At 41.0% G+C, this 18,300-nt stretch overlaps 1 protein-coding gene across 2 annotated transcripts in view; it reads left to right on the top strand.

Annotated features, from left to right (window-relative positions):
* Nucleotides 1-1,315: 1,315 nt before the first annotated feature.
* man1a2 (mannosidase, alpha, class 1A, member 2) overlaps nt 1,316-18,300 on the top strand; it is a 116,519-nt gene continuing 99,534 nt past the window's right edge. The window contains exons 1-2 of one of the 2 annotated variants that reach the window (XM_062402536.1): nt 1,316-1,613; nt 3,463-3,986. In XM_062402536.1, the coding sequence (XP_062258520.1) occupies nt 3,673-3,986 (314 nt within the window). In that variant the 5' untranslated portion in view covers nt 1,316-1,613; nt 3,463-3,672. Of the gene's footprint in view, nt 1,614-1,759; nt 1,936-3,462; nt 3,987-18,300 lie in introns of those variants that run through there. The other variant, XM_062402537.1, reaches the window with a different exon arrangement.

Raw genomic sequence — 18,300 nt, 5'->3', positions numbered from 1 at the left:
TGTCATTAAGTGATTTTCTATCACATATTTGTAAAGTTGAGGGAGACACAATTCAAAAAGAAGTGTCAAAATTAAAGAAGCAGAGAGACAGGTAGGGATTTATTTCTGAATACACTGGATCATGGATACATTTCCCTCCATGCAACCGGATAGTATATTTTCACGAGACTTAGTCGTACGGAACATGACAAATACATTCATCTGAAGGTAAAAAATCATTATTCCACTTTCATCAATTCCAACCATATTAGACTCACACCTGACTTTTACTCAATATTGTTAAATGTTTAATTTGATTGCTAATTGTTTGTGTAACTGATTTTTTACATATGCTGTGTAAGTTTTAAGCCTAACCCCAGACAGATCAGTCTGTACATATTGTCTTCAGACATTTATGCATTTTAAATTTTCATGTTGTTTTTAAATTCTTAATTGAATGTTAAATGCATTAACTGATGGCATTAGGATGGAGCAATGGCTAGATTAATACAATAATCTACATCACTGACATGTTGATTACTGTTTATACAAAACGTTAAAAAATGGCATATTTGGAAACTGTGCACTGCCTATTGTCACTTTCAAACACATGAGAAAAACTCTTTTGGTCTGATACATATATGATACATGATATCAGAAAAATAAGAATACTTCTACTACTGATAATAATGATAATAATACAAATAGAAATAATGATACTGCTACTACTACTACTACTACTACTGCTACTACTAACAATAATAATAAAATAATAAAATAATAATAATGTAGGGATATGTTGAAAGCCACATCAAATATAAAACAATTATGGTAAATGAACTGATAACTGCAAAAATACAAATACAAAAAGTTTGAAAACTGCATATTTGGACTGTGCATTGTTTATTTAAATGAAATATGTCACTTTCAACCAAATAATTTGTTTTCATTATATTACATTATATTCATATTCATATATATATGAATATGAGATGAGATGAGATATATATATGATACAGGCTATTAGAAAATAAATAAATACCACTACTACTTCTTCTACTATTACTACTATTACTACTACTATTACGACGACTACTACGACTACTACTAATATTAAGAATAAGAATAAGAATAAGAATAAGAATAAGAATAAGAATAAGAATAAGAATAATAAGAATAATGGAAGAATATGTTGAAAGCCAAATTAAATAATAAACAGTAAATGAGCAGATTACTACAAGTTAAAATAATAATAATAATGATTGGATGGCTGAACTGAGGCGTTGCATTACATCACTGATTTAAGGGGACGTTGGATCCATGTGCAAATTATATCACGGGTTATTTGTTCCAGTGAAAGTGTCAGACGGTCCCTAAGTGTGCAGGCTTGGTAGTTGATACTGGATCACCGAGCAGCAGCAGCTCCCTAAGACCGTCGCTGCGGTCCCTCACGGCGGACACGCATCCACATCATCCCCGCGTCCTCTGCTCCTGCTGTGCGGCTCTGAGCTGGAAGCTGAACGGTCCGGAGAGGGCTACGGCGGTGCGGCCATCTGCGGACATGAGGACACCTGATACGGCGGCTTCTTGCGAAAGGCGGACCGGGAACCGCGTCGATTTTCGCCGAGCAAAAGGTGTTGATGCAGTGGCAGCAGAAGCAGCAGCGGCGGCGGCGGCGTCCAAACAAGAGACCCCCGCCTCTGTCACTTCACCATCACCTAGCTAGCTAGCGTTAGCAGCCTAGCCCACTCGCTAGCGGGCTAACTACCACCGTAGCGGGGCTGTAGGTTCCCCTGTGCAGGCTTTATCACGGGTTAGCTAAAATGTCAGCGAGTCTTAACGCGTATGTTGGAATATTTTTATATTTTTAACTCGTGTTCGCTCCTGGGAGGTGATGAATTATTATCCATCACCGCTAATATATGTTTTTCTCCCCTGTTAGCCGCCGTTAGCTGGGTAAGTTAGCCGCTCGTTTCCCCTGTTAGCTAGCATCTTTGAATCGACTAAAGAGCTCACACAGACGGGCTCTGTCACAGAATGAACTTGGTATTCAGCGAAGAGACACCGAGACATCGTAGCTCCGCACCGAGCCGGTGGAAAACTACTGGATAAAAGCACATACATTAACATTGACATATTTGCAACCATTTATTCTTTGTTTTAAGGAGCTATTCGCTCTATGTCTCTTGCTCTTGGAGCAGCTGCTCATTTACTCCTTGTATTTGTACAAATGCAGCCACAGGGGTCTAAAGCCCTTAGCTTAAAAAAAAAACAAAAAAAACAGCCACATGTGGGTAATTGATGAAAGGATCGAACAGGATACGTGCACGGACAGTGTGTTCGTCGTTCAGCTTCTGCCTCTCTCGCAGCTGGGTGTTTGTCATGGATGTGGGCGACAGGAGGATGTTTTACGTGTTGGCCGGAGTTCATCTTGACTTGGATTGTGTTATCATGCCACAGAAATCAAACCTAGAAAGCAGCTTCATTCTGCAGTGTTAGTGCTGCAAGAGATGCCAGCTGACAGGGAGCAGTTCTGTGATGATGCTCTCAGATGCTGCACAGCTCCTTGATACTTTAAGCCTCTGGAAAACACGTTTTGTCATCTGTCTCATGGCCAGAGGATTATGTGTTTTGTGTGATTGAAAGAGATTAATTCCGAGGTATATTTATTTCTGAGAGGACATGATTGTGTTGCAAACAATGTCTGATTGTTTATTATTCAGCCATTACCTGATGCACAAGCGTATGTATGTGAGGCGCAGTGGAAGTGAGCTCGGCGAGATGATGCTACTTGTGAGAGGGGACATGCTGCCAAGGTTGAGAGATAACAACAAAAGGAAAGGGTCCAAAGGGCACCGGCTCCTCTATCCTGACAGAATACTGTCTGCCTAAGTGGCTGTAGTGGGACTCACTGGATGAAGCCTGTGGTTGTAAGCCTGCCTTTGGCCGCGTGTCATCAAAACCCTTTTGGTCCAGGAAATAACAGCAACCTCTGAGCTTGCAACAGACGAGCAGAAAATCTTTTGACAAAGATTTGGATCTCACATTTGAAATGATCTTCCATTTTTTTGTGGCACTGTCTTTGCGAGGAATTTTCACAAGCAAAGATTGCCTCCCCACGTGCAAAAGTTCCAAAATAAGTGTCCCTTCCCCTGAGATACCTAAATCCAGGGATGCCGTCGCTACATCCTGGGCTTAGCACCCCAAAATAAACACAATCAAGCCAGAGCAGTTTCCCCCCACTACAGCAGAATGACAATGGGAGTAGCCAGACCATCTCTCCAGCGATGACACTGTACTGTGGAGATTGGTCTGGCTTTGTGAGGCTAGCATTGAGGTTGGGTGTTTAAAATGTATCTAGGAAAATATCAGATTTTGAGTGACATTTTTGTGAAGGGTTAAGAACAGTTCATTGGATTTAGTTGTTACTAGTAGACTTTGAATTTAGTTCTAACTCCTTCGCTTTAATCTCCATTTTTCCAGAATCGTCATGACCCTTTTCCTGCAGACCAGTCACTCTTTGTCTGAGGGACCTTGACCCGTTTTGGTTTCTGGACTTATCAACGCAGGGATGAGATAATAAAGTCAACTAGCTGGTGCATGCTGCTACAACAACTCTTGCGGCACTTGTAAACCCACCCCAGCCTGCCTCCAGCCCCTCCCTGACGGAAATTAATTTCAACAGTCGAAAACATGACAACACCGGCTCTCCTGCCGCTGTCGGGCCGCAGGATTCCCACTCTGTCACCGGGTGCCTCCTCCTTTCCGCACCATAGAGCTACGCTAAGGCTCTCCGAGAAGTTCATCCTCCTCCTCATTCTCAGTGCCTTCATCACCCTATGTTTCGGGGCCTTCTTCTTTCTCCCGGACAATTCCAAACACAAGCGCTTCGACCTGGGCTTGGAGGATGTGCTCATCCCTCATATTGACTCGCCCAAAGAGGGGAAGCATGTGTCTGGACAAGTGGTCATACATGGACAGGGAGGACATGACGAGCACCGGCATAGGTAAGTCCCATGTCTATACATTCCGCTTTTTTGAGTGTCACGTTTTTTTTCCTTATGAACTGAAAGATGACTTATGTAATGATTGAAATGCAATGAAGAAAGATTAACAAGATTTCTTAAATATTAGTAATTATTAGGTTTAATTTTAAGGTTATCTGTCCAGTTACATCACAAACGGACCTTTCATGGAGGCCATGAAGGCAGGTGTAGTGCCTGTCATCGCCTCAGCTGTCTGCTGTGACACCTGGGGGCGGAGATGCTTGTCTAGTGATAGTCTGAGCATTTACGTGCACGTCGCCAAACGTGTTCATTCTTCCCTTCCCTCCATAATTCTCTTTTTCTTTTGCCATTTGTGTCTTCACTGGGTGTAATAGTTTAAACCCATGCATAACAGAGGCTTCCTTATCACTGTAGCTCCTCTGCTATTGTTTCGTCCCACAGTCAGATATGGTGGAACTTGATGAGGGAGAACACACTGGCTGTTTGCAAAGCTTTAGTAGCTGCTTAACCAGGCTTGGATATCACTGCTCCCTTTGAGTTAAGTACTGGTAAAAAATCTTGGCAGCTGCTTTTACATTTTACATTTGGTTTGTCAAGCCTCTGTGGCTGGTACCCAGCCATCATCAGCTCTTTTTGTTCCCTTTTGTTCCAAATATTATTATGCAATGACCCCAGTTATTTTAAAAGGACTTTCACCACATTGATGGTTAATTACTTACTGAAAGCCAACAAATCAATTATGGAATGTACTATTTTATTTTGCATGCCCTAAGAAAATATTTACCTCGTGTTCGGTAATCATTAAGTCTGCATTTGATTGTAATTCAGGTTATTTGTGTAAAAACTGTCCTCAATGAAAACTGTTGAACGTTATTATGTAGCTGTGAAATAATTGTGATTTGAATGTCAAGGTATGGGTTTTCAGGGCCTCTGGGCTCTTGAAGGATTCAAATGTCAAATCACATAAGCAGCATTGTTTGTTTGGCATACTTGCATGAGGTCTGTTTTTTATTTCTTGACCAAACTCTAATGTTTGAAATCAAAATGCCAACCAGTAGGTGGAAAGGATAATTTTAGAGGCAGGGTCTCCTCCATGCTTATGAAGAAGGTCATTAGATGTGACTGAGTGCTGTGCAAGATGTTAAAAGCTATTTCTCAAACACTTTCACAGTTGGGACCATTGAGTGTTGCCTCCTCATCCCCTGTAGTGCTGTTTCATTTTTCCATCATGCAAGCCCTCTAGAGCTTGGGATGCTGACTGCTTGAAAAAACGTAATTATTATTGTCCAGCGACATGAGACATGACATGAGCAAAACGTGACTTGGATATATTTTATGGCTATTTTTTCTCCTCTCTGTGTTTGACTTCTCATTAAATCCCAGTCAGTCGGTGTCAATGCAAATTTGTATTGTTCACGGCTAATGCATCTGTAAGTGTTTATCCATAGGTTTTGGCTCATAGGTGACCCTCAGGGTACAGCAACAGATAGAGGAGGGTATTTTTTTCCTTGTGATGAACTGAATCATCTCTAACAGACTGAATCTGATTCATCCTATTGTCACTTTTCAGCTCTGTGATCCTCCTAATATATTTTTTAATGGAAATTGCAGCAAAAGCTCACATCTTTGGGAGGTTAAGCCATGGTAATGAAATTTAGCCTTCTAAAGGAAGAATTGCTTCAGTTTTCAAGAATGTAACAAGACATACATTGAGTATAATAGACTGAAGATGCTTAAAATATTTTCAATTAGTTTCATGCTTACGTGTATCATAAAAATCATCCCTGCGCAATTAACCTCACATGATCATTCATTTGACATTATGATTTACAGCAGCTTATGGAAATGTGTTCCTGTCAGTGTCTGATATGGCTGCCTCAGCTGATCTTAAAATCATAATTTTGCACTCCAGAAGACAACGGTTCAAACACCCTGTGGAAAATGAGGCATGCTAGCATTTAAAGAGACCCTCAGGAGCATAAGGCAGAAGTGTAATAATAATTTCACCTTTACTTTATTTGGCCACAAAATAGCCCACAGAAGCAGCTCTGTGTTCACAAGTTCACCCTGTTAATACATTTGCATTCTCACATACAGAACAGGAACATGTGCAGACTTCACTGCACGTGTAAAAGCAGCTATTCCGTCGTTCTGTTTCCTATCAAGCTCTTTGAGATCCGATTTACATCAAGGAAGAATACTTTTCTGCTCTTATATTTCTTCCCTGCTTGACATATTACTTTGTGTTGTGATGGTATCCAAAGATCCAGCAGATGGATGGTTTGTTAAACAGTTTTTTCTATATTCTTGTGGGGCTGACCAACTTTGGCAGGCAAATCTTAAACAATCACTGCAAACAGCACACCATCAAAACTCTCAAGTACAAGAGCTGTGACTCCTGTACACAAATTTATAGTTTTCGAGGGAAAGTGAAACCTTTAAACAAAAGATTAGGGTCAGCTCATTGGAACACATATTTTCCCACTAATTTCTATTGGTCGAGCCAGCCAATGCAGATAGGTTCAGTTTTATTGTAAGGTTTTAAGATGTCCATTGCTGAGGGTGCCAATCAACACAATGAAGGTTTATGTGCGTTGGGGAAAAAGTCCAGGATAATCCTCAGACCTTCGTGCCAGCCATCCTTATTGAAATACATTTTCTCCAAGTATTACCACCAACTGAAAATGTTTTCTCTCAAGGCGGTCTGTTAGAGTGAGTACTGGAAATTACTACAGACGAGAGTCATTTCATGTGCATCTCTGCCTACTGGGGTGACTACTGGCGTCTTGGCAAAAGAAATGTATGCTATGAGTGTTGAGTGGGAATATATACATAAGTTTGATAGGCAAGACGTGATACGACAACACTGGAGCAATTCAGTAGAATAGTGTGATTTGAACATCCATTGTTGAACTGTTTCACTGAATGTGACTGAGGAATAACAGCAAGCAAGTTTATGATATCCATTCAGTCAAAGTCACAAGCGTTCATCCTGTGTCTTGAAGCATATCTACATTTTTTTTAAGTTTCAAGTTGGATGATGCATCTCTAGAGTAGTGATCTGTGTGTGGAGCTGCGGTACTGAGGTCCCGTTGCTGCACACGCCAGACCAATTGCAAGGAAGTCTCAGGTGTCAATCATGAAATGAAATGTGTACTTTTACCTTTTTAGTTTAGTCCATTTTCCATCTCCTAACATCGAGGAGGCAGGTGTCATGACTTGCATTGAAGCCAGCCAGCAGGGGGCAATAAGAAAGTGGCTTCGCTTTATTGGAGCCGTCATGTCATCCATCTGTATAAACAGTTAATGCTTTTAACTATTTGCTTAATGGTAACTGGAGATGTGTGCGACAATTTGTACCAATCAATTACTGCAACCTTCAATGGTCTGCGTTTCTACTGTGTGTGAAGTAAATGTATATAGAGAGACTCACATGTTGACTTCATATGATCTCTCAGTTGACACCTTACTAGATGAATTGAGAGGAAATGCCTTTTGGATTTCTATTTGGGGTACAACAAATCCCTTGGGTGTAATACTCTGTCAATCCTAGGCCGCCACATATCCCACTTTGGCTGTTTTGGTTTCACTCATATCATCGTAGTAGCTAGGAGCAGTGCACTTCATCTGAGGGAGGCAAGTGGACGTGTTAACTAAGGCAGTGACATTTCAGCAGCAGAATTGCCATGGGGAGGATAAAGGATGTTCCGAGAACCAATACTTACGATACCTTTCAATGCTCAAATAACAAAACACCGACGATGCCCATTTTTTTGAAGCAACGTGATGTTAGCATCGGTGCTGCGCCTCTTCTGGAACTGATTTGGGCCAAGACGCGTTCGTTCCTTTTGTTTTAAAACCTCATCGTATCAGGTCGTCATGAAGTACCAGGAGTGGGCGAGTGTGTGTGCGTGCTTCCAGATAGAGCACCGATGCCGGAGCTCCGCCCCCCGCCCCCACTCACTCGCTCAGAGAGACACAGTGAGATTAGAGCTCGTTCACGTGAAGCAGCCGCTCAGTGACTGACTGACTGCTTCTTATAAGTGGAAACCGTGAAAACACAGAGTTCTGGTCTTAGCTGCTCAGAGATCAGTGCCGCAGCAGTTGGTTTCTACCGAGCTTCAGTTTCTGTGTTCGCCTCCAGTCTGACCGACACACACGCGCACACACGCACACGCACACGCACACACAGACTCACTCGCACGCTCCTGATACTTTATGACGGCCTGATACGATGATGTTTTAAAAATTATTGTGACTTAGTCAACCACCAACATTTTCTTCTCGTCTCGTCAACGAAAGTTAAAAATAGATTTAGTCATAGTTTTTATTTTCAAAGATCCCGTTTCGTTACGTCTTCGTCTCTTCTTCGTCATGGGAAAAAGTTTGTTAACGAAAATTTTTCGTTATAAGGTTCGTCAACGAAATTAACACTGCAACAAACTATAGCACTATGACCATTCATTGGCTGTGCTAAGAGACTCTTCAGGGACAAAGTGGAGTCCCATTACAAGGGCTCCAAGACTAGGAACATGTGGGCCGGACTGAGAACCACCTCAGACTACAAAGCCAAGACCAGCAGTGCTGTTGTAGTGTCTGCATCTCTCCCAGAGGATCTGAATACTTTTTATGCACGCTATGAGAGTAAGTCCCCGGCTGCGGAGATCGAAGAGGCCCAGGAGGACCGCTGCCCCCCAGTCATATCCAGGGAAGACGTGTGGAAGTCCCTCAACCGGATCAACACACGCAAGGCACCTGGACCTGATGGGATCCCCGGCCGAGCTCTCAAGGTGTGTGCAGATCAGCTGGCAGATGTGTTCACAGACATCTTCAACCTGTCACTGCTCCAGTCTATAGTCCCTGCATGCTTCAAGAAGACCATCATTGTCCCTGTTCCCAAGAAAACAAAAATCCTCTGCCTGAACGACTACCGCCCAGTAGCACTCACTTCCATCATCATGAAGTGCTTTGAGCGGTTGGTCCAACCATTCATCACCTCCTCCCTCCCTGACTCTCTGGACCCTCTTCAGTTTGCCCACAGGTCAAATAGGTCGACTGCAGATGCCATCTCCCTTACCCTCCACACTGCCCTCTCCCACCTGGACCAGAGGGACACATATGTGAGAATGCTGTACATCGACTACAGTTCAGCATTCAACACCATCGTGCCCCTGAAGCTGGTCACCAAGCTCAGAGACCTTGGGCTCAACATCGCCCTCCGTGAGTGGATCCTGAACTTCCTGACGGGCAGACCACAGGCGGTGCGGATCGCCAGCACCACATCCTCCACCCTGACTCTCAACACCGGTGCACCCCAGGGCTGCGTGCTCAGTCCTCTTCTGTACTCCCTGTTCACGCATGACTGCGTGGCCACCCACAGCTCCAACACCATTGTTAAGTTTGCTGATGACACCACTGTCATAGGCCTGATCACCGGATCACCGGATTACAAAAGTCCCCTTTCACCCCAGCCATAAACATTTTTGCCTGCTGCCATCTGGCCGACGGTACTGCAGCATCCGGGCCCGCACCACCAGGCTCAGCGACAGTTTCATCCCCCAGCCATAAGACTTTTAAACTCCTCTGAACTGCAGTAACTCCACCAAACTAGCACTGTGACATATTTGCACTTCTGTTGTTTTATTTTTTCCTCAGCTGTTTATATATATTTAGATATATATACATTTTTTCCTATTTTGATATTCTATTTTATTCTATTTTATACTGTTTCTATCTTATTTTATTGTATAGTGTGTAATTACTTGAGCATTGTTAGAAGAGAGCCTGAGACTCAAGCATTTCACTGCCAGCATCTGCTTAATGTTATTGTTATGCGTTTGAAAAATAAATATCTTGAATCTTGCACTTTATTATGTTACGCTATGCTCTATTGCACATGTTTTGTATGTTTTATGACATTTTGCTATTTTTCCATTATTTAAATAAAGAAGTTCATGTTTCAAGTTCAAGTATATGGAATCTTCGAAAATTCTTTTTTTACCGTGGTATCGAAATTGGCATAGAGAATCGTGTTATTTTACTGGTATTGGCACCGACTACTGAATTGTTGGTATTGTGACACCCCTAGGGAGGATACAGTGACAATATGGAGGCCAGGAAAAAATCCTTTTTCTTATTTGATCGGACATGTGGACATCATGCAAGGTATTTATTAATAGGTGTGGACTGAATACAACAGAGGTAGCAGAGCTAAATACAAATAACAAATAAGAAAAGCCTGCTGTGTGTAGTAAGACTATGGGATGATTTGATATCATTATGCAGACCCTCCAGTAACTCGCAGAATTTCTTTTGTATTATTATGAGTTGTGACCTGAAAAACGTTGCTGCATGTTGCAAGGCATTTTTTTTTTTTAAAGCTTTCACATAATTTAAATTTTTGTTTATTTTAGACTCTATTTACTTTACCTTCACTATTCTAACTGTGATGGCATTTATTGGAATCACTGCACTTACTGAAACATTTTCTCTATCTCTTTATTATCCTTACACTTATCTGACACTTGCGTTTCCATTAGGGATGGGCATAATTAATCACAGATCGATTAATTGACAAAACGAATGCATGTTCTGTTGCGTTCACTGCCAACACTGCAAAGCTCTACGTCTCCATGAGTGCCTAGGGTTAGTCCAAGAGTCCACTGAGGAAGCAGCCCAGAGCTAGCTCGGCTGCTCGGCTTCATGTCCGCACACGGGCCGTCAGTCCACGGGGAAGGGAACCCGGACAGACCCGGGTCTGGTTGAGGGGTTCCAAGAGTTAGGACATGACAACAACCGGATTGAGAGGTCGAGAACCGTCAAATCAAGCTAGCTCTCAGTGGCTAGCTGCTGCTCTCTCCGGCGGCTAGCTTATCTCTCAGCGGGGCTGTAACCATTGAACAGATCCCGTTTAACTGCCACAAGAGTTGTTCATCTTGTAATAAAGATCTCAATGAGGAAACACGCTGTGTTTTTTCTATTTTAATATATCCTATAAATGGTGAATTTTATTATAAAAATATTAATGTTGAATTGAAAATAGATTGTTAATTCCCCCGACGATCGATTAAGACAATTTAATCGAATGCCCATCCCTAGTTTCAATGAACCCTGCATATTTAATCCACCGCACCATGATTCTTTCAGCTCTTCTAGTAGATCTCTGTCATGGTGATATTTATTTGGTAGGTTGTTGTAGGGCTGGGCGATATGGAAAAAAATGTTATCACGATATGTTTTTCCATATTGATCGATCTCGATTCTTATCACGATATGTAGTTTTTGCAGATGTTGCCAGTGTGAGGGGCATCTTGAAGCTTGAAGAAACAAGAGATTCACTAAAACTTTACAATAAAGTTTATTAACTTAAAAAAAAAAAGAATATGCCTTCCAATAATGAGTATAATGAGTTTTTGTGAAGGTCTTCATGCTTCCATTGATCAAGAGAGCAGCAGGGGCCATAACTAGCAAAATCAAATTCAGAGCAGTGCTCTTAGCTCATACAGAGTCTTAAATGCTCAGTGCAAACTAAGTGACTGGTCACTTTTCACTATATTTGACATTTTTTGATTTTGTAAAGAACTTAAAAAAAACAAGTAAACATGTGGGTCACACCCTCTGACACATTCAAGTGCTAAACTGAAAGACAAAATAAATGTAAAAAACTAAACCACTATACTATTATACTGGTCCCAGAGATTTTTTTGAGGTATTGAAAAATGCAAAAATATAAATATTTTAAACTAGTTAGGTAGGTTTTGCACATCATTTGTAATTCCAAACATTAGTCATTTTTTTCTGTATGTGGCCCTCAGGATTCTTTTTATCCTGAGGGCCACATACAGAAAAAAATTTGAAGGTCTGGGGAACTCACGCCGCCACGTCCCCCTGCCCTGGAGCAGTCCGTCGACAGTGCACCTCAATTGTGTCGCTCAGGGCGGGGGGCGTGGCGGCGTTCTGAGGGACAGCTGGCAGCTCAGGGGTGAGTTGTGCGCCACCTAGTGTCTAAACTGAGAAGTACAATACAGTGGGCCATATTCCATTCCATTACAATTCATTTAAATGATGCTTTAATCCATCGAGAGTATAAACCCCGAACAACATGAATGAAGAAAGTACAATTTCCTCAAAAATAGAGCAAAACTATGAATTGCTTTAAGTAAGTGCCATTTAAGTGCTACTAAATTGTCAGATGCAGATGGCCCGCGGACCGTAGTTTGGACACCCCTGTCTTAGAGGCATCTCATTTTAGAATCGATATTGGTCTGTCTTAGTCTGTCCACGGTTGGAAACTAAAACGCAAACGTTCATGCTGGGTCCCCTACAGCAGTGGTTCCCAAACTTTTTACAGTCCCCCCCCCGACGCATGTATACAGCAATTGTCAGGGACATAATTGTCAGGACTCGGATGGAAGTTTAGATCAAACAGAGTTTATCTATCAATTGTCAGTTATCAATCAGTTGTTAAACATGATTGTCAGTTCCTAATCGATTTTTGATAAATCGTTAATATTTTATATTAAATGCACTATTTATAAGCTCTGTTAAAATGCAGTGAAAATATAGATCTTTATTACAAGGTGAACAACTCTTATGGCAGTTAAACGGGATCCGCTCACTGGTTACACTTGAAAATATGCGCTACTGTTCTCTTAAGCCCCGATGAGAGTGCAGCTAGCCGCTGTGAGCTAGCTGGATTTGACGGTTCTCGACCTCTCAGTCCGGTGGTTGTCACCCCTCACTCAGAGCCAGCTCTGTCTGGGTCTGAAGGGACTAGCTTGGAGCTAGACCTCCTACTTGAAGAGAGCAGTGGACTCCTCAGGCGCACATGGAGACGTATAGCTTCGCAGTGTTGTTAGTGAACGCAACAGAATTAAGTCTATGACAAAAGGTCATCTAGGAAATTCTTAAGGATCAATTAATCGATTGTCGATTAATTATGCCCATCCCTTTTTTTTACTAACAGTCACTAACCTACCTGTAACTTTTATTGGCAGTGTAATTATTTTGCTGAATATGGGTATACGTGAGTATTTTTGGCAATGCGACTTGCCTATTTAGAGTATTTAATATTGAATGATTATTTATAACTCAGTTTGAAAATGTAAATGGGCTTTTTCACTTTGAAAACGCAAATAAAATGTTCTCCCCATGTACCCCCTGAACCACTTCGCGTACCCCTAGGGGTACATGTACCCCAGTTTGGGAACCGAGGCCCTACAGCATCAAGTAGCTTCGACAGTCTCGCCATCTGCCACCCAAACTAACCCGTGTTTGACTGTATCCAGTCATTAGTTAGAGCAGTGTTCTCTTTTGGAAGTCAGATGCATATCTGGGTTTTGTTAGGACAGCGCTTTATCCCAAATTAATTCTGTCACCATCAAGAAGGAAATATGCAGTTTTGTTGTGATTAAAATTTTCTCTGCCGTGCAAATTCATTTGCAGATCAGGGATTTGGCAGAGCACTAACGTGCCAGTGTCAGGATTCTGCATAATCTTCACATATGATAGGAAAAAATTCCCTTTTGCAGTCAAGGGATTGCTCAAGGCAATATCCTGTTTCCTAAATTATGATTTTGCCAAATGTTCCAGTAAATAACATTTTGACCAGGGGCATCGGCACACATGAACTGCTCATTCACACTTTCAAGGAGGTTATGTTTTAACCCCTGCCTGTCCATTTGTTTGTTGTTTGTCAGCAGGATTACACAAAAACTACTCACCTCATTTCCATCTAACTTGATGGAAGGAAGGGACATGGGTCAAGAATCTACCCATTACATTTTGGGATAGATCCTTTCCTTTATATTACAACATTTTTCGGCATTTTTCCCTAGTATATGATTCAGGAATCTAGATGAAAATAAGCGGGCATCTTTAGACGACTATCTAAGAATGCTTGCAAATATTCCCAATCTGCTTCTTACCTTAACCTTTTAATTATCCAAGAAAAAAACATTGTACAAAAGTGTCACTCTAGTCATAGGACCCCTCACATCTAATGCCGACAAGGCATCCAACACCTTGCTGATGGGAATAACGTTTCTCTGACAGGGGTGTCGTTGTAGTTGGTGCAACAAACATAATTATATACTCTTTATTGGAAAATGTTATGTTAAAGATCTCAATGAGCGCTCCACATATGGTGAGAACATATCCACACTGTGGCATCCCTTCTCTGTGAATGCTCAGATTTACATGCAACTTGGTGACTAATTAAACAAATGGTTCTGAGCTGTGTGACATTTGATAATTGAAAATACGGTAAATTTAAAAAAAAACAAAAGCTGGTGGCCCTTTGGCATTAAATATTTTTGAAAGTGTGCAATTTCATCGAAAAGAGGAGTGGAGCTTTTTATGATGACACCTAAAGCCATCATATAAATGAGCTTCTGTGCATCCATTGCTGCTGTCACAAACAGTACTGTACATATCTGCTTGAGTTTTCCTACCCATTTTATTAGGAGATATTAAGGGTTAGAATTCCTGCTGTTTTAACACAGGTACTGTCTGTGCACATGTTGATGATGGGTCATGTAAAAGCCAAAGGTAGAGGAAAAGACTAGCACCACCTTTTCAGACAGCATCCTCCATATAATTGAGTTTATTGCTATGGCTGCAAGTAAACTGGTTGCACGACTTATTGCCTTGCCAGTTGCTGTTAAACTTGCAGGGCATAGCTTTGCCTTTTGCGCTCTGACATGGTCATAAATCAGCTTCACAGCCCCCGGATCACATTTAAAGCCCGGGCCAACATCAAAGTGCACTTATTTATCATATTAAGTCTGATCTTAGATATCATTTCTGTGTCTTCACGGTTCATTTGCCTGTCAGCCTCAAAGTAGATCTGGGTTGGTGCAAGTGTTTTGTACGGTGGCCCTGAGAGCTCAACGAACAGCAACTTAAGAAAACACATGCAAGTTGATAAACTCAAGCAAAGTAAGAAAACATCGTCAATTTCACAACACAACGCAGCAAATAGACAAATGCGCAGCAAACAGAGAAAGTCGCTGCAAATAGAGAGACACGCTGCAAATAGACAAACGCACAGCAAACAGAGAAAGGCGCTGCAAATAGACAAACGCGCTGCAAGTAGGAGAGAAACCACAGCGGAAGTGTTTTCAGAGGACAGCCAAAAGTGATGGACACTGCTGCCACAGGAGACACAAAAACGTTCAATACATCATACAAATTCAGTTCTACACAGGGTTCGGCCAGCCCTGGAACTGAAAGCGGCTCTTCATCCCTCTGCAGTGGCTGTACAGTACAGAACAGTACAGTACAGTGTTGTGCATATTTTTCACGAACGCTGAACTTAACAAATCAATTAATATTATTAACGTGGACTCAACGATGAACGTGAGTGAACGGCCCTGTTTGTGAGACATTTCTGAGTGAGTGGGCGGGGTCCAGGACCCGGGGCCGGTGCGCTCGCTACACACACACACGCCCCGCTCCTGGTATTTCATGAGGGCCTGATGCGATGATGATTAAAAAATGAATGTGACGTTCACTCACGTTCATCGTTCACGTTAATAATATGAAAACCATTTGCTTAGTTCAAAATGGTTTAATTTAGTCATACTAAGGTAACCATATGTGCATTAGACCTAACATGAAACAAACTGCTTTGTGCTGGATGAAGGATCAGGCCCCATGAGAAAATTAAGTAATATAGGAAAAACCCACCCCCACTGATGTCTTCTTTTTGTTTTACCTTATTACTATGGCTATTATAACTGGTAACAGAACAGTTATCATTACAAGTAGAATAAAACATATAAAATGTATCCCTTAGATCCATGCTCATCGTAATTTTGTGAATACTCTACCTAATTAATTTGTCTGTTGGGAGATCTGATTCAGTATGTTTCAGAGTGAACAGGCTGCAGAATGAGGCACAAACTTCCATCAGACTTAATCTCCTCATTAACACCACTGCTTTTTTTCAAAATCCTATTTCAAGTGTGTATGTGTGTGCGTCTCAATTCCAGTCTTCATCTCTCTGGTTTTTTCTCCATCTTTTTTATGTGATGTTGTTGTCTCTGCAGTAAACAGCTGCAGCCTCTCAGATTGTCTAAAGAGGTGTGTGTGTGATCAGTTCAAAAATAAAATATTTAACAGTCGGGCTGCAACTGCAAAATGGATGTAGCTGAAACCCTATAATTGATGTTAGATGTCAGTGATAGTAAAAATGCTAGTTGCAGCTTCACAGATACTTGGATAACATCTTTAGAAACCAGTGGCCAACCATCATTTGGAGGACCAATTGTGTTTGGAAAAAATATTTTTTTCCAAACACACTTACTTTAATACACATACTTTAATTAATGACAGTAACATATTTTTATATTTATCATGCAGGTGGACCAACAAAAGTCAGCTTGTGTCAGTAGTAGATATGTTGCTGGGTATTTAAAATCACGCTGCTAAAATATGGAGCTATAACCCATGTATTAACTATAAGCTGTGATGATTCCTGTTGTGTTTCAGTTAAATGTTACATTTTTGTGGTGGACATGCACCAAACCTATGTTTTTTTTTACCTCTGTCGGATAGTGTAGGTGCCAAAGGCAGGTCATTAGTCAATGGGGCAACAATACCTCATAGACCAATCAAAACATTCAGAAGAGAAAAGAACCTTCTTATATACAATCGCTGTTATATACAAAAGAAATGTTGAAATCTTGTATTTCGATACAGTCCTGCATTTGCAGTATAAACTAAAGCATCAAAGCAAGGTGTAAGCAGGAAAATGTCCTTTCTGCATCATTAAATCGCTATAAGTTTATTCTCTCTGAGAGCTCTGTGTTGCTGTGTGAGGCATGAAACAATTCATTATCCGTAGTTCGTCACAAGGTAGGGATACATTTTCCACTCACCAAAGATTACGTCAGACGTCTTTCAATTTATAAACGATACACGTTTCTGAAAATAATCGAAAGCCTTGTTAATACAGGAAACAAGTTGCTGAAAAGTATGCACACGATGCATTCATGTTAAAAGTACTGCTGTGCTGCAGAATATAATTTTGGAATCTGAGGGCATGTTGTAGTAGCAGTATTAATAATATTAAGGGTTAGTTTCATAACAAAATTCCATCATGAGATCATCGTTTTTAGCATTTTTGATTGTTCTAAAAATAAAATAGATGAGCAGAACCCCCCCCCCCCCCCCCACACCAAGACTTAATAATGAAAGATTTATGATAACTCTATATCTTTTATTTTTGAAAGCTCCACTGATACGGATTTTAGAGGCAGATGCCAAAATATTAGTTGACGTAAATATCAAGAAAAAAAAGGTCTGATCCCTAAAATGTTTTATCTGACCCCTATGACAAAGAAATGCCTTACGGGTATTTTACAGTTTTACCATGAATGAATTACTATAAAAAAGAGAACACAAATGGAACTAGAATTAAGCAAATAGAACTTTAATGTGTAATTGAAACATAAATGCAAATATTTTCTAAAGCTTACTCTGTAAAGGTTTTTAACTCGGCATAAACACAGAAAGTCTGTGAAAGGGTTGCACCAGCTGATTTTTATCGACCAACTGATAAATCGGTCAAGCTCATAATTTGACCTGACAATCATTTTGCAAGTTGTGGTTTCATTCTTTAAATTATTTGTTGACAGGAGAATCTGATATAGGTGCTGCCAGTTGTTCGGTATTTACAGCAGCGAATGATGAGATGTGTCAGAAAACTCATCACTCATGCAAAAACTGCGGTAGATATGGCAGTAGTGGGTTTTATTGAAGAAAATACATTGGTTGGTTCAGATTTTTATAAATAATAATAATAATACTAGCTAAGAAAACAAGTGAGTACGCGAGCGAAACAAATCAGTGGTGCCTATTAGGAGTGTTGCATCCTGTCTTTCATTTATCGACTCTCTGGAGTGCACCAGTGGTGACAGGACCTCTGAAAAGCCAAAGGAAAGAGAAAGAGTTACTTGTTTGATCGTGTTACCTGAGTGCTGCAAAAGGAGGTTTCAGTGACAGATTAACAAGGAGAGACGACAAGACGGAGACAAATTAAAGAATGAGAAAGGAAAAAAATACAATCTGAGTGAAGGACAGAGAGCAAGAGCGAGACTGTCCGTCTTCTGGGACAATGTGACCATGGTTAACTACAAAACCTTTCACCAAATCCCATCCCTGGCAAACACTGGAGCTGCAGCTCGGCTCCACAATGGCTCCCTGTCAGTTGAATCAATGGGATCAAAGTGAGATTGCCCACCGCCAAATTAAGAATTGGCCCTAAGGTTCCCAAGTCATGAATTTCAACTTAACCTTTCTGAATTCACAG

This window comes from Platichthys flesus, chromosome 13 (assembly GCF_949316205.1).
Source record: "Platichthys flesus chromosome 13, fPlaFle2.1, whole genome shotgun sequence".
In the NCBI taxonomy this organism is placed as follows: Eukaryota; Metazoa; Chordata; class Actinopteri; order Pleuronectiformes; family Pleuronectidae; genus Platichthys; species Platichthys flesus.
The sequence above is the reverse complement of the archived record's forward strand: the minus strand, read 5'-3'. Positions and strand labels throughout refer to the sequence as shown.